The sequence below is a fragment of the Phyllostomus discolor genome, chromosome 8 (genome assembly GCF_004126475.2).
Source record: "Phyllostomus discolor isolate MPI-MPIP mPhyDis1 chromosome 8, mPhyDis1.pri.v3, whole genome shotgun sequence".
NCBI classification, from domain to species: domain Eukaryota; kingdom Metazoa; phylum Chordata; class Mammalia; order Chiroptera; family Phyllostomidae; genus Phyllostomus; species Phyllostomus discolor.
Genome location: NC_040910.2, coordinates 67579968 through 67604916, shown reverse-complemented (window position 1 = coordinate 67604916; position 24949 = coordinate 67579968). Strand labels below are relative to the sequence as shown.

At 43.1% G+C, this 24949-nt stretch overlaps 1 protein-coding gene across 4 annotated transcripts in view; it reads left to right on the top strand.

Moving 5' to 3' along the window:
* Positions 1–24949, top strand: part of DNAH9 (dynein axonemal heavy chain 9) — a 335540-nt gene that overhangs the window by 114202 nt on the left and 196389 nt on the right. For all 4 annotated transcript variants that reach the window (XM_028534618.2, XM_036032967.1, XM_036032969.1 and 1 more), the window contains 3 exons: positions 13330–13487; positions 15981–16119; positions 20110–20397. In XM_028534618.2, the coding sequence (XP_028390419.1) occupies positions 13330–13487; positions 15981–16119; positions 20110–20397 (585 nt within the window). The remainder of the gene's footprint in view (positions 1–13329; positions 13488–15980; positions 16120–20109; positions 20398–24949) is intronic.

Sequence of the window (24949 nt, the reverse complement as noted above, 5' to 3'; positions counted from 1 at the left end):
AAATCAGACCTGAGTGCAGGGCATGGGTACCCTGCAGGTCCCTACCAAGGTGGATCCATTTACTGACTGTGGGACTCCATTTTCTCCTCTGTAAAATGGGACTAAAGAACAGCCAGCTGGCCTGTGTCAGCATGGAAGGAAAAGGTCAAACCAGATGGCGGAGCCCAGCTCCTTGGAAAAGGCATTGACTTTGGAAACTGTCAGACCAGGGGTTAAAATCCAGCTCTGCCATTTCCTCACTGAGAGTCCAGCAAGTTGCTCCACCTCTGTCAGCCCAATTTACTTCATTATATATAAAGTGAGAATTACAGTGTGAATGTAATTGAATGAAGAAAGTCATTTTTTGGTCAGATTTTATGTAAGCTTGCCACTTGTCTTTTAAGTCATCCAGAAAGTTCTTACTGAACACCTACAACATAGTAGGTCCTAGGCTCAGGCCTAGGGTGCAGGGTCCCCAGTTGAATAGGACACAATCGCTGGCTGCAACCACTTGAGTTCTTGACACAGACATGAGCACTCGGTAATGTTCAGAAATTATTTGAATCCTGACTCACACGATGGGGCAAGACACTGGACATGTCATCTTAAAGTCAGGCCTGCAAACATGGAAAGGATTTAAATTTGGGAGCATCAGAAGAGGGAGGGATAGCCAAAGTGACCAAACCTTTGTTGAAAGTCTGTTCTGTACTGGATACTTGTCCTATATCATCTCTTAATATCTCTTACATTCCCACAACAGCCCTATGAGTCACTATTATCCCCCTTATATAGATATATATACATGTATGTGTATATACATACATGTGTGTGCATATATGATTTGAGCCCATCCACACTGACCAGGGGTAGGTCCAGGCACAGATCTGGTGTACAGGAGGTAAAATAAGAAAATACATGTAGACAGGCAGGCTTGAACCAAGTAGTAGGCAGAATTTAATGGCATGATGTATATTATACTTTCTTTAGTAGGCAACAGGGAACCCTCAAGACTTCTGAAAGGGAAATTGCCCCTCTTCTTGGCAGTGGTTTAGGGAGGGGCTGGGCAGGGGGACAATCAGTGGCTATAGTCAGTCAGAGCTCTCTAATTACAGCTACAAAGGCCTAAGCTGGTCCCTGACAACTCCCAGAATGGCCCCCAGTCACCATGAACAGGCATATTCATTGGCAGCACCAATTCCTGGGCTCCTCCCTGCAGCCAAGTCTTGCCATTGCCCACTAGGAGGAGTTGTGGTTTCAGGGCCCCCCATTCCTGTTGCTTCAACAAGACAAAGCAAATGTAGGGATGCCCTGAGGTGGTAGGGTCTCAGGATCAATTGCATGACTGGTGCTTCTGTTTGTGCCCACACACCATGCTGTCAAAGATGGTTTAATTTTCTTTTTATTGTTCATTTTTATCTCTAAAGCAATATGTATACATACAGCATGGAAAAAGAAAATGGGGACTCTTTGCTCCCTTTTGTGTAATTTTTTCAAGTCCAGACAGAGAACAATGAAAAAAAGTTTAGCTTCACTGACATTTTTCTTAGGCAAGCGTGCAGGGTTGAGCAGCAAAAGGGGTGGGGGAGGGACTTCAGAGACAGGCAGCATTCTCCCACTCCAACTGGCCTGTCTGCCCTGGCAGGTGCGTCTCCACCCACCTTCCCCCACATTCTGGCACCCTCTTGTCCAGACATGATGTCCCAGCCGCAGGTAGGCTAGATGCAGAGCTGTGAATAGGTAGGGAAGATACCACAGGCCGAATAGCAACAGAACTCACACCACTAGCTAATCGCCCCGGCCACACCCATCTTCAGTTGCCACTGGGAGCCAGGGGTGGTCAGGGGCCTCTACAGAGCCCCTTCGCTTCCCTCTCCTTGCAAACTGGCTAGTCTTCCTACCTCTTGCGTTTGGCAGCCAGTTGGTGATCCCATTCACTGATTCTTTCCAGATTGTTTCCTGGTGAAGCCCCTGAAAGGTACAAAAATGTTGGGCTCTTCCCTTATTCCCAGTGGTGATACATGGTTTTCCCTTTCCTTAGATTTGTTTAATTCATTAGGGGTTAGTAGAGGAAGGCAGTCAAATTGCTGGCCTGAACACTCCACCAGAAAGCCCTTTAGTCTTCTGGTTCAGGGGCTGACTGTGTGCATTTCTGTGCTGTCAAGTCAAAGCCTAAAACTGACTCTGGGGGTACTATTTCCACTTTGGAAACTGGCAAATCCTCCAGCTCAGGGCATTTTTGTTTTCTTGGAGAGCAAGTTGTTAAACATTTACCATCATGCCTCTTCCTTGCAGGAATGTAAGGTCAGTGTTGCCAGATCTTTTAAACTATACAGAAGCAAGATTTTATTTATTTATTTTCAGAGAGAGGGGAAGGGAGGGAGAAAGAAAGGGAGAGAAACATCAATGTGCGAGAGATACATCAGCTGGTTGTCACTTGCATGCCCCCTACTGGGGACCTTGCCCATAACCCAGGCATGTGCCCTGACTGGGAATCCAATAAATGCTCTTTCAGTTTGCAAGCCAGCACTCAACCCACTGAGCCACACCAGGCAGGGCATACATTTTTATTTGTTTTTTTTTTTTTTAATTCTAGATTTCAATAAGTTGGCAACTTATTTGTTTAAAAAAAAAAAAAAAAAAAAAAAAAAACAAAAAAAAATCCCTGAGCCTGACAAATGAAACATATTATGCAGGCTGCATTCACCTCTGCATGGTGACTTCACAACTTAAAATGAGGAATGACACCCAATAAGGTCTTTTTTAATTTGGGGTATAGTCCATTTAAGAGTACAAGTGGAGTAAAACAAGTAAAATAAACCTTTGTCAGACTACTAATTCTAGGCCAAGGATGATTCTGAAAATCAGGAGATAAACAAATACTTTTCATTTCTGTGGATATTGCAGTTAAAGACCCATAATTATACGTGTACCTGGAGTTTTTCTCCTTTCTTTCACTGTACTTCTCAGGTGGCTGAGGTCTTGCTCCATCTGTTTATTCCCTGCCCACTCTCCTCTGCTGTTTCTACCCACCTTCATGTGCACCTCTTTCCTCTTTGCTTTTATGATCGTCTGCTCCCTCCCTCCTGGCAGCTTGCTGCAGATTTCAGAGGGCACTTTTTACTCTCATCTGCCAGGTCACACTGCTGTGACTGCCCTCATTAAATCCAGGATGATTCGTCAGGACCCGCTGTCCCTATGTGTCCCAGGGCAGCTCTCAGTGCTGCGGAAGGATGTGTGCCAAAGGGCTGTCTCAGGGTGTCCCTGCTGGGCAGGTGCTGCGAGTCAGTCCAGCACCAGCATAGAGCCTGTCTTGTGCTCCAGAGATTGTGTACAAGTGGGACTTTAGAAGAAACAGCTTATTGCAGAGTGGGGTTAGCAAGGTGAGGGGGTGGGGAAGCAGACTGCCAGGGCTCAATTCTGGCTATGCCACTTACTACCTGTGTCACCTTAGGTACATGTCTCAAGTTGCACATCTGCAAAGGGGGTTAATAATTGTAGGTACTTTGCAGATAATAATTATTATATCTTTATACTTGTAATAATTACTACATGAATTTCTATGTGTAAAGCACACAAAGCAGAGAACTACTGACAGTAGGTACTCAATAAATGTTAGTCTCCCTTATGATGATGATGTTGAAGAGGATGGGAAAGTTGTTGTTGTTGTTGTTGGTGGTGGTGGTGGTGGTGGTGATGATGTTAGTGGTGATGATGATGATGGTGGTGCTGGTGATGGTTGGTGAAGATTGTGTCATTATTGCCTGAGCTCTATAGTAAATGGGTTGAAAGAAAGCGGAAGGCTGGGACACATCGGCACAGGGACAGAAGGTCCACACTCTGGTCCCCCAGTATGCCCTACACTTTTCATTTACACTTATCAACTGTCCCAGCCTTGGCTGTCTTACCAAACTTAACAATTATCCAACTGATGAGGCAATGAGGCCCAAAATCATTGTCCCTAATGGATAATAGATACTGTGAATTTGCCTTATTTTGAAATTTTCCAACATGAGATCAGTAATGGATTCTCCAAGATCCATTCCCTATTGCTTCTAGAATTAAATGAAATAAGGCCAACCTGGAGTTCCACGATGCTCTCACACTCCAGTCTAAGAGCACATCCATAGGACACCCTCTCCAGAAAGTGGTCTGACAACAGACTAGGAAAAATCTGAAGTGTTAACATTTAAAATCACATGCCCACCCAAGGGGAAAATTGCTTTTAATTATTCACACAGTGATCCAGGCTGGCATATTGGTTCAGAAGCCACACCAGCTGTGACACTTTCTCCCTTGCCTTCCTTCTGCTTCTCTGCCTTTCTCCTCTCTGCTCCTCACACATATGGGCTCCTCTGCCCAGTAACTTCTACAAACATGAGTGTGCTTCATTGTCCTTGTAGGCGGATGTTTTCATGTGTCTGTCAGGTTGGTCAAGCACAACTGCATATCCAATTAGGACGGACATGTGTAGCAATTCCAAGAGCAACTACTCTGCTGTTTTTTAAGTGTGTATAACACATTATAGTGCTTACTTTCTTTCAGAGTTTTGCCATCACTGTTGCAATCAGCTCACTAGGTCTTGCACTATCTGAGCCCCAGGGACACTCACTGCCTCCAGCTCCTAGTCCCTTCCTCATTCTTTGGCCAGGCATCCCTGTCTCCCCCTCCCTTCCGAGGCAGGAAGTAGCTAGAAGCAGCAAATCACCATAGCAGTGTTCCAAGTACTCAAGATGCTGAACAAACCCTATAGTCTCAGAACCAAGGGAGCCTCCCATGTAACACCCTTCACTGAGGAGCTTAAGGTTTAAGGGAAAAACACAGAAGTATAAAAAAAATACAAAAAGTGCCGGCCTGCAAACCAAAGGGTCAACAGTTCAATTCCTGGTCAGGGCACATGCCTGTTTAGGGTGCCCAGTCCCCAGTAGGAGGTGTGAGAGAGGCAACCACACATTCATGTTTCTCTTCCTCTCTTTCTCCATCCCTCCCCCCTCTCTAAAAATAAATAAATAAAATCTTTTAAAAAATGTAAAAAGTGATGAGTGGGTTGCACTTCCTGAAGGCAACAGACTCCAATCTGCCATTGGAGAGAGAAGTGTGGAATGAGCCAAACAGGATTTTAATTAATAACACATGGCATTTTAGAGGAAAGGCTGGAAAAGGGATTGACCATAGGGGGCCACAGAATGGCCCGCTTTCCTGGAACAAAAAGGGCAAAGTAGAGGGGTGTGAAGGAAAAGCTGAGGGGATTCATGAAGCAGAGCTAGCTGATAGCCTCCTTAAAATGCATCACCTGCAGAGAGCTAGTGTGACTTTAATACTTCATGAGTCTGTCTGATGCAGGCCCTCACCTGGAATGGGGGGATATGAGGGCGGGACTCCTCAAGTCCCCAGGCTCAGGTGAGCACACAGAGCTTGTACAAATAACAGGACTGACCACTGAAATCAGAGCTGGCCTGCAATAGAGAGGAGTATGAACCTATTTATGTATCTAAAATATAAGGCAGAACACAAGGTCTACTAGAGAGGTGCAGTTAAAGGCCACAGAGGCTGGAAAGAGAAAGTGAACCCATCTGGTTGAGGCGCAGTTATGGGTCATGAAATGGGTAGGGCAGTGTGGGAAGCACAGTTAATTGGCTGCCAGATGTTCTGGGAGTGGACAGTCAAATGGCGTCATCTAGCTCCGTGCTACTGCAGCTGTGGACCAATAGTGTCAGCATTTCCCAGGAACTTGTTAGCAATGCACACTCTCAAAACCACTGGAGCTGCCGAAATAGAACTTGCATTTTCACAAGATCCCAGGGATTTGTACACACAACAGAGTTGGGGACATGCTGCTCTGGCACAGCAATCTCAACCCTGGATGCACAGAGCTGCCTGGGCACATCTGAAAACCATGATGCCTAAACACAGCCTCCACCCCCTGAGATCTGACTTTATTGGTCTGGAGCAGGGCCTGGGCATCCAATTTTATTTTTAAAAACTCCCTACATGGTTCTCACATTCAGCAAACTTTGAAAACTAGAGCGGAGAGGGAGATTGACAAGCAAGGAAAACACTGGGAGGAGTGTGGGGCTGGGTTCACATCAAGACCCACAAGATGGAGCCTTGGCTGGTCCAGATCGGGGGTGCAGGGACAGGTCCCCTCCATGGCAGGCAGGCAGAAGGGAATGGAGGACTCAGGCTCATCTGTGGGAGGGGGGTCAGTCTGCAGCTGTGAGTGGGGACAGTGGGCAGCAGAGAGTGTGAGTAGAAATTTAAGAACTGACTGGGCTGCAGTGGTTCTTGAACTCCACTTGGATCCAGATGACCTTGGTAGGCTTGTTAAAACACACCCTGTTGGATATCTCCCCCAGAATTTCTGATTTGGTCAGTCTGGGGCGGGGCTAAGAATTTCCATAAGAGTTTGACAAGACCCAGGGATACCAGCCGTGGAGTGGTGGACAAACACCTGCATTGTTTTGGCCTCGTTTTCCCCTTTGGTACAATGTTTGGTCCAGATCAGGGTTCCTCTGTATGGGCACTGTTAATGTCTTGGGCCTGATAATTCTCTGCTGTGAGGATCTGTCCTGTGCATTCTTTGATGATTAGCAGTACCCCTGGTGTCTCTCCACTAGTATCCTGAGACTTTGCCAAGTGTTCCCCAGGGAGGGCAGGTGCAAAATCACCGCAGCTGAGAACACCAGTTTCTGCCCACCTGCCCATTTCTTTTCTCTCTTTTTTAAAAAATATGTTTTATTGATTATGCTATTACAGTTGTCCCATTTCCCTCCCTTCACTCCCTTCCACCCATATTCCCCCCCTTTAGTTCATGTCCATGTGTCATACTTGTAAGTTCTTTAGCTTCTACATTTCCCAAAAATAGCTTCTATTTTCTACCTACCTTCTATGCTACTTATTCTCTGTACCTTCTCCCCCTCTCCCCTCCTCCCACTCCCCTGTTGCTAACCCTCCATGTGATCTCCATTTCTGTGGTTCTGTTCCTGTTCTAGTTGTTTGCTTAGTCTGCTTTTGTTTTAGGTGTGTTTGTTAATGATTGTGAGTTTTACTGTTCATGTTTTTTATCTTATTTTTCTTAGATAAGTCCCTTTGACATTTCATATAATAAAGGCTTGGTGATGATGAACTCCTTTAACTTGACCTCATCTGAGAAGTACTTTATCTGCCCTTCCATTCTAAATGAGAGCTTTGCTGGATAGAGCAATCTTGGATGTAGGTCCTTGCCTTTCATGACTTGGAATACTTCTTTCCAGCCCCTTCTTGCCTGTAAGGTCTCTTTTGAGAAATCAGCTGACAGTCTGATGGGAACTCCTTTGTAGGTAACTATCTCCTTTTCTCTTGCTGCTTCTAGAATTCTCTCCTTCATTTTAATATCGGCTAATGTAATTGTGATTGCCTTGGTGTGTTCCTCCTTGGGTCCAACTTCTTTGGGACTCTCTGAGCTTCCTGGACTTCCTGGAAGTTTATTTCCTTTGCCATATTGGGGAAGTTCTCCTTTATTATTTGTTTAAATAAGTTTTCCACTTGTTGCTCTTCCTCTTCTCCTTCTGGTACCCCTATGATTCAGATGTTGGAATGTTTAAAGATTTCCTGGAGGTTCCTAAGCTTCTCCTCATTTTTTTGAATTCTTGTTTCTTCATTCTGTTCCAGTTGATTGTTTCTTTCTTCCTTCTGCTCCAAATTGTTGATCTGAGTCCCAGTTTCCTTCCCATCACTATTGGTTCCCTGTACATTTTCCTTTATTTCACTTAGTGTAGCCTTCATTTTTTCATCTAATTTGTGACCAAATTCAACCAATTCTGTGAACATCCTGATTACCAGTGTTTTGAACTGTGCATCTGGTAGGTTGGCTATCTCTTCATCGCTTAGTTGTATTTTTTCTGGAGCTTTGATCTGTTCTTTTATTTGGGCCATTTTTTTTCTCAGCATGGCTGTACGTAGTAAGGGGCAGAGCCTTAGGTATTCACCAGGGCAGGGTAACCCATGTCGCTGGATTGTGATGCTGTATGTGGGGGAGGGGTCTGAGAAGAAAAAAAATGGCACTTGCTCCACTCTCTGACGGATATCGGTCGCTTCCCCCACTTCCCACAAGCAAATTGGGCCCTTCTGGTGCTGATTCCCGTGTGGGTGGGTTTGTATACATTCTAGGACCCTGTGGTTCTCTCCAAAAAACTCTCCTATGAGGTTGGGAGTTTCTCCTGCCATTGCCTCAACCCCCACAGGTATTTTCAACCAGTGGTTTGAGGCTTTATTTCCCTGTGCTGGGGCCCTGGGTTGTGCAGTCCAATCTGCTCTCCAGTGGTTTCTCCTGGTTTATCTGCATGCAAATGTGGGACTGCCCAGTCCACCTGGGCACAATCTACCACCTCACTGGGGTCCATCAGCCACTGCTTTGCCACAAGTCCTGTCTGCCCAGCTGCCCGATTCCACCTCTCCTACCAGTCTGGATGAATATTTCTTCTTTAACTCCTTGGTTGTCAGACTTCATACAGTTTGATTTTCTGTCAATTCTGGTTGTTTTTTGTTTTTAAATTATTGTTGTCCTTCTTTTGGTTGTGCAAAAAGGCACAGTGTGTCTACCTACACCTCCATCTTGGCCAGAAGTTTCTCATTTCTGTGTGTTTCATTTCATGGGTGCCAAAGGCACCTCTTCTTACTTTGTGGAAGCTGGCACCTCTAAATTATAACAAACTTGATTATTTTCAGAGAAAAACAAATTCCTCTGAAAATGTACATACGGGGTGGGCCAACACAGGTTCACAATTGTTTGCATGGAAAAGGGCATGCTGGTTATGATTGTTGCAGTAGCTTTACTAACTCTGTGTTTCAAGTACTCGCAACTGTATGCCCAGTCCTGCCCACCCCTGTGCCCCTTGTAGGGAAAGCATTGGGGGAAGTGGCTGAAAGTGGTACTTTGGCACCAGATTGCCTGGTTTTTAACTTGGGTCGCCCTGCTTACCAACTGTGCAGATTTCTTTTAACTTTTTATTTGAACAGACTTTAAAATTATAAAAAAGTTCCACTTCTGGCAAGATGGAGGAATAGGTGGACGCACTGTACCTCCTCGCACAACCAAGAATAGAATAACAATAATTTACAGGCATAATTTCACTCAGAACTGTCAGAGGATTTATCTGAATGGAAGTTGGACAGCCAAGAAGTTGAAGTAGACCCATACATCCAGACTGGTAGGGGATAACGAGCCTGGCAGGCACGGGCCTGGCGCGGGTCGATGGCGCGCAGAGGTCAGGGGAAATTTGGCACAAAATCGGCACGACAGCCATCTGGGGCGCAAGAACACAGCGGTGATCACTGAGTATGCAAGCTGCGGCTGGGGGAACCAGTGGGGCAGTGATTGTGGACCAGAGCAGAGCTTGTGGCCCAGGATCCCAAGCAAGGAAGTGTTTGAGCCCAGGAGAACGGAACTGCCACCATCATTCCCTCTCGTCCCCGCTCCCACCCCCGCCCCCACATATAATGTCACAATCTAGTGACTGGGGTGCCCAGCCCCAGTGAACACCTAAGGCTCCTCCCCCCACCGTAACAAGAGCGACCAGACCGGTAAAGAAAAATAATAATAATAATAATAGGAGAGATAGGGAAAGACATAAGACATGTTTCCAGCAGAACAGATCAGTCCCCCAGGACTCATCCTTTTGAGCGACTAAGAAATAGCCAATCTATCAGATGCGCAGTTCAAAACACTGGTGATCAGAAAGCTCATGGAATTGGTTGACTTTGGGCACAATTTAGATGAAAGGATGCAGGTTACCATAAAAGAGATGCAGGAAGATACGTGGAGGAGAGCCAATAGTGAAAGGAAGGAATCTGAGTCTCAAAACAATACAGTGGACCAGAAGGAAAATAAAATCAACCAAGCAGGAAAGCATGATGAAATAAGAATTCAAAAAATCGAGGAAAAGCTTAAAACCATCGAGGACACCTTTAAACGTTCCAACATCTGAAATAGGGGTACCAGAAGGGGAGGAGCAATAAGTAGAAAAGTTATTTGAACAAATAATAAAGGAGAACTTCCCCAATCTGGCAAAGGGAACAGTCTTCCAAGAAATCCAAGAAGCTCAGAGAGCCCCAAAGAAGTTGGACCCAAGAAGAAACACACCAAGGCACATCATAATTACATTAGCCAAGGTAAAAATGAAAGAGAGAATCCTAGAAGCAGCAAGAGATAAGGGGACAGTAACCTACAAAGGAGTTCCCATCAGACTGTCAGCTGATTTCTCCAAAGAGACCTTACAGGCAAGAAGGGGCTGGAAAGAAATATTCCAAGTCATGAAAGACAAGGACCTACATCCCAGATTGTTCTATCCAGCAAAGCTCTCATTTAGAATGGGAGGGAAGATAAAGTGCTTCTCAGATAAGGTCAAGTTAAAGGAGTTCATCATCACCAAGCCCTTATTTTATGAAATGCTAAAGGGACTTATCTAAGAAAAGAAGATAAAGAAAAGACATGTATGGTAAAAGGACAGCAAACTCACAATTATTAACAACCACACCTAAAGCAAAACCAAAAGAAACTAAGTAAACAACTAGAACAGGAACAGAACCACAGAAATGGAGATCACATGGAGGGTTAGCAACAGGGGAGTGGGAGGAGGAGAGAGGGGGAAAAGGTATAGGGAATAAGTAGCATAGAATGTAGGTTGAAAATAGATAGGGGAAGGGCAAGAATAGTACGAGAAATGTAGAAGCTAAAGAACTCACAAGTATGACATATGGACATGAACTAAAGGGGGGAACGTGGGTGGGAGAGGGGGTACAGGGTGGAGGGGAGTGAAGGGGGAAACGGGACAATTATAATAGCATAATCAATAAAATATATTTAAAAAATTATAAAAAAGTTCCAAAAATAGTACAGAGTTTCCACATATCCTTCCCTTAGCCTCCTCTATGTCAACATCTTAGGTAATATAATACAATTTCTTAACTGCCTTCTGCCTCAGTTTTCTCATCTATAAAACTAGGACCTGCCCACCTCCTATAGCTGTTAAGAGGACTGAATGGGATAATTCATGTAAAATACTCAGAATAGCACCTGGCACATATCAAGTGCTCAGTGAATGTCAGTGATTATTTCGTTGTTATTCCCTGTGACTTTAAAATCTCCAAAAACAATGAGTGTTTAGTGGAGAAACAGACCGTCGTGAGTACGGAGTATATTTTGCAGCCTTACATATCGGTCAGTGCCCTCTGGTGTGTGCACCTCCACCTGGCTGAGCTCACAGGTTAATCCACACAATCCTGTCCACCTGCTTCTCCCCTGACATCCTGAAGGGAATCCTGCATCCTGACCACTGTTACCTTCCAGGGGCTTGTTCCAGGGTCTCAGCTGCTATGAATGCAGTGAAGAAATGCCAGTAGAGCCCTCCTGTTCTAAGCAGCGAGGCTAGCAGAACCTGTTATTAGCACTGATGCTTCAGCTTCAGCATTACCTGCATCCTTGAGTCTGCTCAACACTCTCCCTCAGGGCCCCCTACAGAATTTACACAAAAGCACAGATGCCTCCAATCAACAGTGCAGCATCAATTCTTGCTGAGCTTGAGGTTTCTGGGCCCGGTGTTGCCAGAGGGAATGTTGAATCAGAGGAAACAGCAGAAAAGGTCCTGGGCTCTTGCTTTTGCCTCCACACAGAGGTGTCAGAGCAATTTGTAAATGGTGATTAAGCTCACCTCCCCACTCTATAACAAAGTGAGTGCTCAGTATATCATGTAGATGGAAGGACTGGGGCCTAAGGAGAGAACCCAACCTTTACACTCCCACAGCTTCCAGGGTAATAAGAGGCTACCTGGCAGCACTGTACTGTGAGTGCCTGAGAACCAGCAGAACTTGATCTGTTCACCTGCCTGCTGGGAGCTGGAGGTTCAGTCTAAACTAATTGCTGAGAGCTCAAATGTATTCAGTCATTAGAGCTTCACTTTGGGAAAGGAGCTGAATCCTAATTGTAGAACTGTCATGCATTCTGGCAAACGCTGCCTTCCAGGCACTGGAGAGAGCCTTGACCAGTCTTAGTTTCTCTCCCTCTCTCTCTCTCTCTCTCTCTCTCTCTCACACACACACACACACACACACACACATATACACACACCTCTGCAGCCCAAGCCCCACTGACCCCTTGCTTGGCTATTCTAAATTCCCTGAACATAGCTGCCATGCTTGGGTCTCATTCAGAAACCCTGGCACTGGGCCCAGCTTTCAAGTGTGGCTTTCAAAACCCTGAGATGCTAGGAATACTTACTCAGAGACACTCCAGGGCCTGGCTGAACAAGTGTGCCCCTTTTGTCTCCCCTCCTTTTCTTGCATGTCATGTTTGCACACTTTTTTCCCCAAAGCACCAAGTATGAAAATAAATGGCTGAATTTCATTTCTGTCTCTTCCACCTCTGTTAGTAAGAGTGATTTAGAATGGAGATCTGACCAGGCCAGTCTTCAGCTCAAATTCCCTGTGGCTCCATACCACAATTAAGAAAAAGTCTGATCTCTGTAGAAAGGCACCAATACCACATGGGGACTCAGGCATGGCCCAATTGTGCTGCTGTGGCTCTTCCCTCTCCTCATCAGACAGGACCCTCCATGTATGCAGGAGTTGTCCAGGTTTAGCGCAGTCTGTTCTGGAGATGCAGGGCAGTGAGGGGCTGTGAGGAGTTAAAACAAATGAGGAACACAGCCGTGATGGTGACAGGCATACACATATTAACCATTCCCATGTTGGCTGCTGTTTGTGAGTGTTTCCTGTATGCTAAACTCTGTATGACTCTCTTTAATTTAATCCTGAGAACAAGCCCGGGAGGTTGGTAGCAGTGTTCTTTGCATCACACAGAGGCTAAGAGGCAGGCTCCAGACAGAGTTCAGTTGCCTGTTTCAAATCCAGACGTCACCACTGAGCCACTGTGTGAGGTTGGGCAAACTACTCTACTTGTCAATGCTTTCGTTTCATCCCAGACAAATGAGGATGATGGCATTAAAGTGCACCCCTCAAAGGGTGGTGGTGAGGAGCAAATCAGTTAATACAGAAAAAGTGCTCGGAACAGTGTCCAGCATGTGGTGAGTTTTATTACACTGGGCGACTGCAGAGGGGACCAGTGCTCACAGAGAGGTAACTCTTGTTTGTGGTCTCTCACAGCCTCCTGCAACTGGGTTGTAAATATGGATATTTACAGTTTCTTTTAGACACATACCCAGTGCCCATCAGTCAAGGGCCCAGGCCTTGGCCATTGTGCCTGTCCCTCAGCGAAAGGGGCCACAGAGCAACCATCTGTATGGTGTGTGCTTTCCCAGCTCTTGCTGTCACTGACACTGAAACTCAGCAGAGGCGTTTTTCCATTGACTTGTTCACCAGGTCAAAAGCATTCAAGATGCAATTCGAGATAAGAAGCAGCAATTCAACTTCCTTGGGGAAGAGATTAGCCTGAATCCTTCTGTGGGCATCTTCATCACCATGAACCCTGGCTACGCTGGCCGCACAGAGCTGCCGGAGAACCTGAAGGCTCTCTTCAGGTGAGCATTGGCCCCGCCCCATGTGAGTGCCCCAAAGGGAAGCTTCTTTTATTTTTCTGCTGGAAAGGTGTGACCTGTGAATTAGAGGACATTTCGAACATATAGAAAAGTAGATTTTTTTTAAAAACCACCTTTAATGGCATCACCAGTAAGATGTTTTTTTGCTTGTGGTCTGTTTTTCTTTATGTGCATATGTTAAAGCCATATATTTGTAGCCTTCATTTGTTGTCTACACAGAGTTTGATATTGTTTGTTTTTCATTTCATAGTCTATCATAACCATATCATAGTTTCCTCTGTTAAATATTCTGAATAAATCTCATTTCATGACTGCATTTTATTCCATCAAGTACATGGTCCATGTGAAATTCACTACTCCCCATAGTTAAATATTAAGACTATTTCTAACATTTAAAATGTTTGTGCATAATGTTATAATACACGTCTTTGTAAATGTCTTTTTTCTATATGCATGATTATTTTCTTTGGCTAACTTCCCAGAAGTAGAATCACTGAGTTAAGAGGGAGGAACATTTTTAAGGCTTTTGATACACATTGCTAAATTGCTTTCTAAAAAGAGACGTGCCAAGTTACATTCCTAATAGCAATGCATGAGAATACTTATTTTTACCTTTGCCAGTGATGAGTAGGAGCATGTTTTAAAATCTTCTTTATTTTGACAAGAAAATACAAATGCCTATCCTAGCGGGACCTGGAATCTCCACTCTTTTTTCAGAAAAGAGCCCAACAAAGGGCAACTTGAAAGATGCTTCGTGGCGTCTCATGGTCCTCCCACTAGATGGTTACCCAGGAGCAAGGCTGGGGGAGCTGTGATGAATTTGTCTGTCTTGGCTCTGGATGTGAGGGCATAAGCAGCCACAGGGAAGCTCCCTGGGTACCCAAGACCCTCATGTCTAAACTGCCCCAGAGCTGGCAAATTCCTGTCTCATGGGAGCGAGAGCAGGTAGGTATCCCCTCCTTCAGCCAGTTCCCCATTTCAGCCAAGAGCTTGTGAGAATTTCAGCAGGCTGTCTAAACTGGCACCATCGAACACCCTGCTGTTTTCTAGTTGTTCACACAGAGTACTTAATAAATAAGCCTGTGTCACAAATGATAATGGAGCTGGGTTATCCCCATGATACGAATTAGTCCTCATATTTCCCCCTGAATTTAAACAGAACATATATCCATAGAAAATCGGGGTGGGGGGATTGAAGAATATTTGTAAAAGTAATAAATACAAACATGATTTACATTTAATTCTCAGAAAAAAACATGTGGGGGGATACTATTAGTACAATAAGAAAATAGATGGATTCAGCAAACTGCTCAGGGTAGTAACCCTAGTTACTGGGGTTAGCTAGTAACCCAGCTGTAAGCACCAGAACTGCAGTTTGAACCCAGGCCTTCTGGCTCCAGATTCTCTGCTCCTCGCCAGAGAAGTCCTCCCATCCAAAGATAATCAGTGTAACCATTTGGCATTCTTCCTCCCAGTGTTTTGTGGGTGGAGTGTGTATTCTTTTTCAAAGTTGAGATCAGACTTACATAGTTTAGTATCCTGCCTTTATTGGATAATGTCTCCCTGGGTCATTAACTAGTTTTTTTTTTCTTTTACACGTTATTTACCACAGCCATATCACATTCCATAGTGTGGATATATATTTAACTTTATTTCATATTGCAAAATAGTTTTGAGTTTCTAAGCATTTTGTTGCTCCTTTGACTTTGAATGTCATGTAGAATAATTTGAAGGAAAAATGTACTTGAATGAAATGTTTTTGAAAATTTTGTATCAGTGTAGGAAAAATGCAGTTAAAGACTGTAACAACCCTGTGCTCCTATTAAATACCTAATAAATAATTTTTAAAATAAGTAATTTTAAAATAAAATGTTTCTAGAGTTGGGGGGGGGGGGAAGCAAAGTAAATTCTCCTACAGAGACAAAAAGCCACTTCTGCATTCTCATGTATGCCGGTTTGGGACAAGGTAAGGTTAATAAGTACTTACTTTAACCCTCAGCATTAAGTACAAGCATTTATATTTGTATGCAGGTAAGTGCAAAATAAGCCCTTCATGTCTAGGCTTAGAAGAGACATATGTGATCGGGATGAGAAACAGAGAGATCCTCAGTTTCCTATAGACACCAAGAAGGACTCAGTTCCTCAACCTCAGCCCCTCACCTGTTCTACACAACTTTACTAATCTGCGTCTTGTGTAAAGGCACTAGACTCAAGTTACAAGACTTGAGCTGTAGCTTCAAACTCTGCCCATGTCACCTAACATCATCCATCAAATTGGGGAAGAGGGTTCACTTCCTTTATCCTTAGTTCATGCAACTTTCAATTGAAGGTCTTAGAGGAAACCACCACAAAGGTCTAGGATTTTACATTCACAAGCGCCTCCATCTGTGATCTCAGTTGGTTCTTCCTGCCTTAGACACTCCCCTTCAACTATGCAGTAAGGAACTGTTTCACCCTTTGTCTCCCTGTGCACAGGCCCTGCGCGATGGTGGTTCCAGACTTTGAATTGATCTGTGAGATCATGCTGGTGGCAGAAGGATTCATTGAAGCCCGGTCATTAGCCAGGAAGTTCATCACCCTTTACCAGTTGTGCAAAGAGCTTCTCTCCAAACAGGTACACTCCCTAGTTAAACCAGAAATTCTGTCGTGTGACTGCTGAAGCTCTGGATGGATTCTAGGGTTAGTGTATTAGGGAAGTTATAAGAGACTTCTAGAGTCACTGTGCCCATAAGCTTATTAAAAGTTCTGAGCACTTCTATAATTAAGATCTGTGTCCATTTTCTTAGCCCAGCATTTTAAAAATTTGACCGCAGAGCTCCCATTTTTAATTGAATGTGTGGCAACACCTCATAGATCAGCAGTATCCTATGAGACACATGGCAGTAGCTGAGAAAAACCTTAGAGTGTATTGTCTTCTGACAAAGAGAAAGCTGGGCACTAAGGAGTCCCTAGCTTCTCAATGCTGCTTGCCCTTAAATGGGGGTCCTGCCTAGGGAAGATCCCTTCACAGAAATAACTCCTTAAAACATGATCAAGAACCTCCAACGCTGGTGTCTTGGATAGAGAATTTCTTGGTGGCCATCAGCACTTCCCTTTGGGGAATCTCTTACTTGGATCACCTTTGTTGCCAAAACATGAGCTCCCTCAGCCCTGAGAAACTTTTCCAAGATGGATTAAAAAGCCTCTCCTAATTTCCTCACCCTTTCCAGGCCCCTTGTTCATCACATCCTCTCTCCAGGTTCTCTGCCACCAGCGACTTCCAGGCCAGTGACTTACTTTCATAACCACAACCCTAACCTCTCTTTTGCACACTGAACCTGTATATTCAATGGTCTATACCACAGTTCCCCCACATGTCTAAAAAGCACCTCCAGGTCAGCATCTAAAGTTGATCTTCCTATCAGCCTCCCCCTACTTTGGCATTTCTCCTTTCAGTAGTCACCATTTACCCACTTGCTAATTCTGGAACCTTGGGAGTTATCCCTGATAACCTTCCTCTACCTCAGCCCTCTGTCTCATCATGAGGGAACTGTTGCTCATTCTACCCTCTGCATCTCTCTCAAACATGTTATTTTTCTTTCTAAGACTTTAGTTCCAATCACACGTCTCTTGCTTAAACTTTTAGAACTAGTTTTTCCACTTCTATTCTAGTCCCTTGAATTCATTCTTTAGCCAATAGCTAAAGTGATTCACTTAAAAATGCTCCTCAGTGTTAGAATAAAGACCAATATACTTATCACTCTCCACAAGAGACTTGCAGTGGAGCTCTGTCTCTTGCAAACTTCCACAGCTTCACTCCACAACCTTCTCCATATTGTACTTGCTGTATGTACATTGGTTTCTTTGAGTTTGGTGTGCAGTGAAGACAAAGAAGATAGTGGCAGTACTTGAGCTTAGGACCACACTGCCCTGAAGAAATAATAATAAAAAAGACCTGAGGAAGTAGAATTCAGTCAAGCCCAGATGAGAGAGAAATATAGTCAAGGCCAGAAAGAACAGGCTCAGGGGAGGGAAGACAGACAGTTTCAAGTATAGTCACCATGTCTATTGTCTTCATGGCATACTGAATTGTCCTTTACAGCATGTATCACAAAACAATCTGCTATGAAGCAAGTAGTAGAGCTGGGATTTGAACCTAGGTCTGTCCCAGTTCAGACTCTGTGCTCTAAACTGCACATTCCACCGCTTCCCCCACCATACTGTTTGGAGGCCTGATGTCAGCAGTATGGTCTACTCTTTCCAGAATCTATCATAGTGACCAATGGGTTCCACCTTTAACAAAATATTTTTCACATTCAATTTTATATTAGTTTCACGTGTATAGCATATTGTTGTACATTTGTAACTTGGAAAGTGATCCCCAATAAATCTTACACCCACCCTACACCATGTGTGGTTATTACAATTAGATTGACTATATTCCATAAGCTGTACTTTACATCCCTGTGACTAATTTGTAATTGTAACTGTCAATTTGCACCTCTTAAGCCTTGTACCTTTTTAACCCAGTCCCTAATTCCTCTCCCCCTCCCAATCTGGCAACCATCAGTTTGTTCTTGATATCTATGAGGTTGTTTCTGTCTTGCTTGTTTATTTTGTTTTTTAGATTCCATGTATAAATGAAATCATATGCTTTTTGCCTTTCTCAGATTTATTTCACATAGTATAATACTCTCTAGGTCCATCTGTGCTGTTGCAAATGATAAGATTTAATTCTTTTTTATGGCCATGAAATATTTCATTATATATACATACCACTTCTTTCCCCATTTGTCTCTTCATTAGATTATTTAATACATTTTCATTAAAATTATTTTGATAGGTATGTAGTTATTGCGATTTTATTAATTGCTTTCTGATTTTTTTGTTCTTTTCTGTTCCTTTCCTATTTTCTTACTCTCTTTTGTTCTATGTTGATGACTTTCTGTAGTGTTGTGTTTGGACTCCTTTCTCTTTATTTCTTGTACATTTCTTGTAGATTTTTGTTTTACAGTTACTATGTGCTTCACATATACCAAGCTATGTGTATAAGAAGTCTACTTTAAGTTAATGGCAATTAAGTTTCAATACATTGTAAAATCACTGTCATTATTAGTCACCCACTCTATGTGTTTTTGTTATTAATTTTTATTTATTTTATGTGTATGCTTGTGTGTATCCTTTAGTTTACTGTTATGATTACACATGATCTTCATGATCTTCCTACTTTTTTGTATTTTAATCTTTGTGCTACCTTTTAGTGTTGTTTGATCCACTGCTTTTATTGTGTGTTTGCCTTTGTCAGTGAAATTTTTTTCTTTGTGCTATTTTCTAATTCATGTTTTTTATTTCTTTGCTTAAAGAAAACATTCCTTATAATACTGATTTCAGGGGGTGAACTCCTTCAGCTTTTTCTTATCTAGGAAAACTCTATCTCTCCTTCAAATCTAAATGATAGTTTTGCTGAGTACAGTAATTTTGGTTGTAAGTCTTATTTTTCATTACTTTGAATATTTCACATCAATCTGTTCTGGCCTGCAAAGCTTCTGTTGAGAAATCAGCTGACAATCTATGGTAACCCCCTTGTAGGTAACTAAATGCTTTTCTCTTGCTGCTTTTAAGAGTTTTTCTTTGGCCCTGGCCAGGTGGCTCAGTTGGTTGGAGTGTTGTCCCATACACCAAAAGGTTGCAGGTTCAATTCTCAGTCAAGACACATACCTAGTTTGTGGGTTTGATCCCCTCTTGGAGCAGGGAGGCAACCAATCAATGTTTCTATCTCACATCAGTCTGTGCATTAGATTCCACATATGAGTGAAATCATATGGTAATTGTCTTTCTCTAACTGGCTTATTTCACCTAGTATAATGTTCTCTAGGTTCATCCATCCTGTCACAAATGGTAATATTTTCTTGTGCTTCTTCTCCTTCTTCTTTACAGCCAAATGGTATCCATTGTGTAAATGTACCATAGCTTTTTTTATCCACTTATCTACTGATGGACAGTTAGGCTGCTTCCATCGGTGTGGGACTATTCCATTTCTCATCTCCATCACTCCTATCTGTCAGGAACTGGCTTCTTTGTATCCTTAGCTATTACTTCTGTTCATTGAGCTTTTAAGTGGTTCTTGAGGGTGCCTGTTCTATAATTTAGTTGTAATTTTGATGTTGTCATGGGGGGAGGCAAGCACAGGGTTTACCTACTCTGCCATCTTGACCAGAAGTGACCAAATTTTTAAGAAACTATTTTAACTCCTTTTCTCAAAGAGTTTGAAGGCCTCCCAAGTACAGCATGTAAGGTCAGTCTCAGCAGTTTCTAAGAGCTACCATTGATGTACAAGAGGTAGCTGGATAGGTTTGGAGTGGTTCTGCTTAATCTTCCTAGCACCAGTTCCCTGTATGTTCTGTGTCTGCTTGGTTGTCATTACAACTAGAAAAATAACTGATGCCAGACCAGAAACCAAGATCCTGAGACCACCACCTCTTACGTCATTCTTTGCAGTGCTTCTGCCTTGGCCTCAAAATGACCTAGTCCTAATGTACTCTCTATAATTTTGCAGACACTAGCTTGAGCATATGGGGCTCTGCTTCCCAGCTGCTCCAGTCTAACCCTTGCTGCCCTCCCTCAGGATCACTATGACTGGGGCCTGCGGGCCATCAAGTCTGTGCTGGTGGTGGCCGGATCTCTAAAGCGAGGAGACCCTGACAGGCCTGAGGACCAAGTCCTGATGCGCTCCCTGCGAGATTTCAACATTCCCAAGATAGTGACTGATGACATGCCAGTGTTCATGGGCCTGATTGGGGACCTCTTCCCCACCCTGGATGTCCCTCGGAGGAGAGACCTCAACTTCGAAGCTTTGGTTAAGAAGGCAGTAGTGGAGCTGAAACTCCAGGCTGAGGACAACTTTGTGCTGAAGGTACATTTTTCTTGCAAAATTTGTCTCCTAATTCTTTATTTAGACGATGGGCTATACTTCCCCCTTAATCCAAAGGGTTGCTTTAGTTGTACAGATATTTGTCTACTTTGTAATAACTCAGTTCATTTCAACAGTTCTTTTTTTTTTTAAGATTTTATTTATTTATTTTTAAAGAGGGAAGGGAAGGAGATAGAGAGAGAGAGAGAGAGAGAAACATCAATGTGCAGTTGCTGGGGCTTATGGCTTGCAACCCAGGCATGTACCCTGGCTGGGAATCGAACCTGGGACACTTTGGTTCCCAGCCCGCCCTCAATCCACTGAGCTACGCCAGCCAGGGCTCATTTCAACAGTTCTTTACTGTGGCAGCCACTGTGTGGAATGCATGATGAGGAATACAAAAGAGAGACAGGGCCCTGGCCAACAGGGAGTTCATGTTCAAATGACAGAAATAAGACACAGTCTGCTCTGCCATGTGTTCCTTTAATGTGAATCATTTCAGACATGATTGTAGAGGAATGAAGTAGTATAATGTGGAAGCCATGTGGGTTCACATACACTTTTCTGTTCTTATAAATATCTTGATGTAACCGGGGGCAGGCTTCTTACAATTAAAGAAAAATATCTTGAGGTGGTAGACAGAATAATTCTAATCCACAGAATTTGTGACTGTGTTACATTACATGGCAAAGGGGGATTGAAGTTGTAGGTAGAATTAGGTCACTGTCATCTGACCTTGAGATGGGGAGATGATCCTGGTTTATTGGGTGCCCCAATATAATCACAATGACCTTTATAAGTGAAAGACTGAGGTAGGACCATGAGTGCCTGAGTGATACCAGGAAAGAAAGACTTAGCCAGCCACTGCAGATGTAGGGGGGGACCATGAGCCAGGCAACCATGTGGCTGCCTCTAGAAGTTGGAAAAGGCAGGAAAATAGTTTCTACCCTAGAGCTTTCGGAAGGAACAAGCCTGGTCAATGCCTTGATTTGTGCCCAGTGAGACCCACTTTGGACTTCTGACCACCAAACCAGTAAAATATTAAATTTGTGTTGTTGTCTTTAAGTTTGCTGTATTTTGCTATAGCAGTAATAGAAAATGAGTACATTTAGCCATAGATATAGGCTTTAAGAAAAAGACCCTGAAACCTTAGTGCTAGTATAACTAGTTTTACTTATGGCCATAGGAACTATGGTAGTTTGTACTATTTTCTAGGAAGGCTCCAGGCAGGTGAAGACATTTCCCCATCTGTGAAAGCAGTAGATTAATGAAGAAGGCTCCATCTAGATCAGATCCTTAGTTGATTAGAATGGTCTTATTAAAAGTGAATCCAATTGCAAAAAAGCACAGGCCCCCAGATTTAAGGCTTCAGAGAATCAAGGGACATGAGATAGGGTAAAAACTCTGGTGATTTAATTGTGCTAGCATTTTCATTGGAATTAGGAGGCACTGTTAAGTTTTCAGGGATTGGAATACAGAATTCTGTACATTTTGAGTGGTGTCCCCTAATCCTGCTTTTCCATAAGCCTGTCATTTTTGCTGTGCAGTTTTGCAGAAAGTAACATTTTCAGGATACATAAATGTCATTACAGTAGAGTGCCTACACACAAATAACTATGCCTTAGAGCTGGATATGACGAGTGCCACAAAAGAGGGTTCTGGGGTACAGATGCATGGATGGAAGTTTTTCTTCCTGTACAATAACATGTTGAAGAATCACGTGAATATCACTTTAGATTTCACAGGGTTTTTGTATTCTATATCACATTAGGTTTCCCCAAACCCTCAAGGCAGGTGACAGATGAGACATTTTACAGTAACTGGGATGGTGTTACTTTTCCAGGATATTTCACTAGGCTGTTTCACAAGATAAAAAGAGAAATGTAGGCTTGCAGGCAGGTCACTCCTGCTCCACTCCTGGAAGCACTTCTAGCATACAATACTTTCAATAGTATAAATTAAGCCCTGACTATATATAAATAGAATTGCAAGTTGGTGTTTGATTTCATTTCTGGGGTTACATTTTACAGAAGAAAGTATCACCTGATCCTTTGCAGCAGAAATTATTGTGTGAGTTGGCCCCTTCCTACTACCAAACTCTTACTTTTTAAGTTCAAAAATTAAGTATCTGAACTTAATTTTTGGTATTTTTAAAATTCTTGTTTATTCTATTACAGTTGTCCCATTTTTTCCCCTTTTGCCCTCCTCTGTCCAGCCCACTCCCCCTCTCCAGCTCCCACAGTCCATCCCCACACTGTTGTCTATGTTCATGGGTCATACATACATGTTCCTTGACTCCTCACTTCCCTTTCTTTCCACCACCCCCCCTTTCCTCTGACAGCTGTGAGGCTGTTCCATATTTCCATGTCTCTGATTCTGTTCTGTTTTGCTGGTTAGTTTATTTTGTTCATTAGATTCCTCTTATAAGTTAGATCATATGATATTTGTTTCACCAACTGGCTTATTTTACTTAGCATAATAGTCTCCAGTTTCATCCATGCTGTCACAAAGGGTAAAAGTAGAGGTTGACAAAAAGGCCTTCCAGGTAGAGGGAAGTGTCAGCAAAGGGGTAGATGGGGAAACAAAGATTGCACTAGCAGCAGCAAAAAGTCCAGTGTTGCTAGAGAAAAATGTATTGGAGGGGGTGGTGGTGGGGATTAGGCAACAGGACTCCAAAGGTAATATGGAACCATGATACAAAGGGCTTGAATGCCAGGCTGAGGGGCTTCCTTTCAAAGAGTCTGATCTCAAGAGGCACTGTCACCCCAGAGATGAGTTAAATTTGATGCGGTGCACTGGGGCTGGTGTCTTAAATCAGAAGAATCCACATCTTTCCAGACTCTGGCAGTCTGCTAAGGCACTATGACCCTACTTCCCCGTTTTCTGCATTTTTCCTACTCAGAATCTTAGTGTTCCTTTCTCTTTATTTGTCAGTTGGCCCACATTCCATATCCTCCCTTCTTTTTCATAACCACTTTCTGCTCCTTGGGTAAGACAGATGCTCTCTATTAAAGGCTCTTGGAACAGATGATGTTTTCTACCAAGTTTTTATTAGAACTGTCCACTGAAACTTCTGAAGGTTAATCCATCAAAACCCCTAGAGAGTCTCTGGTTTGAGATGACATCCTGTGATCCCTTAAAAGTGATCATATAAATACAGTGCTTTTTTTTTTTAAAGAAAGAGGAATAAGTCCATTGAAGTGTGAAAACTAAGAAAGGGATAGTACAATAAATTTCTGGAAAAATGGAAAGAGGGACAAAAGCAGGGTGATAGATCAAGCAGACCAGGAAGGGGATGCAGAATACACTTGGAAAGGGCTTAGGAGGAAGAGGGGTAGGAAGTGGCCATAACCTTGGAGAAACTCTGAACTTAGAGTTGGTAGTGAAGGAGGAGGGCAGGGATGAGGAGAACTGAAAACAGCCAGAGGGGATCATTAAATCTGTTTATCCTATAATTTGCCACTTGGCTGGCTCCTCACACTCTTCTTCCAGCTCCCTGCACTAGTCCCTGATTCCCAAGAACTCAGACTCTGTGCAGCCAGGCATTTAACACACAGCCAAAAAGAAAAGTCAGGGGGAATTTAATAGCTCTGGGGAAATCAAAGACTACTACTCTTGGGGTACTAGTGCCCCCTTTAAAGTACTTTTCTTTTGTTTGGAGCCCCTTGGCCTGAAGGCCAGCCACCTGCTCACTCATCAACAAGTGAAAGGACAAAGACAAAGCCCAAGATCTGACCTGGTACACAGAGCTTCTTTTCAGTCCTCCCACCCTGATGAGAAACCTGTAAGTCAGCAGCAGACTGCACCCCTCCTAGCTCCTAGGAAATACAGTACAGCTCTTCATTTAACCTTGAGGCTCATCAGATACTGGGGAAAACCAGTAACATGAGAAACTCAGACCAACCAGCAGACAAGACAGGTAGATACACACCCAGTAACTGATTGCAGTGGAAATAAGGAAGAGCACATTTTGAAAGTTCTAATTCATGTCCTTGAAAAAAATTAAGAAAAATATATTCATAAAACTGGAATGGGGTGCTATAGCAGAAAAAAATTCTTGGAGAACTGTAAAGAGCCCTTTGAAATGAATTGTATTACTGATGACACACAGAATTCAGTGGGAGGACCAGGTAAAACAAGGAAATCTCTTAGGATGAAACCATGTATCTATGTATGTATATTGGTATAATAAATACATGTATATAATGACTACATAATAAATATAACATAAATTATGTACATATAATATAATTAACATATAGTATACAAAAGGGACAGAAAGTACAAGAGGCAAGATAAAATACAGAGGGTAAATTGAGGTTGAGTAATGTGTTACCAATGGGAATTCCAGAAAAACAGCAAGAATTTGCTAGACCTGGAGAGACATGTACCCATACTGCATGGCCTCAGTCAGTACTAAACAGAGTGGATATAAATGGACTCACACAGAGGAATGTCCTAATGAAATTCAGAAGTCAAAGATCAAAAACAAAAAATAACTTTCATTTTCAGCAAAAGAGTGGTAGCACAGGTGACTCAGGAAGAAGTGAGAGTC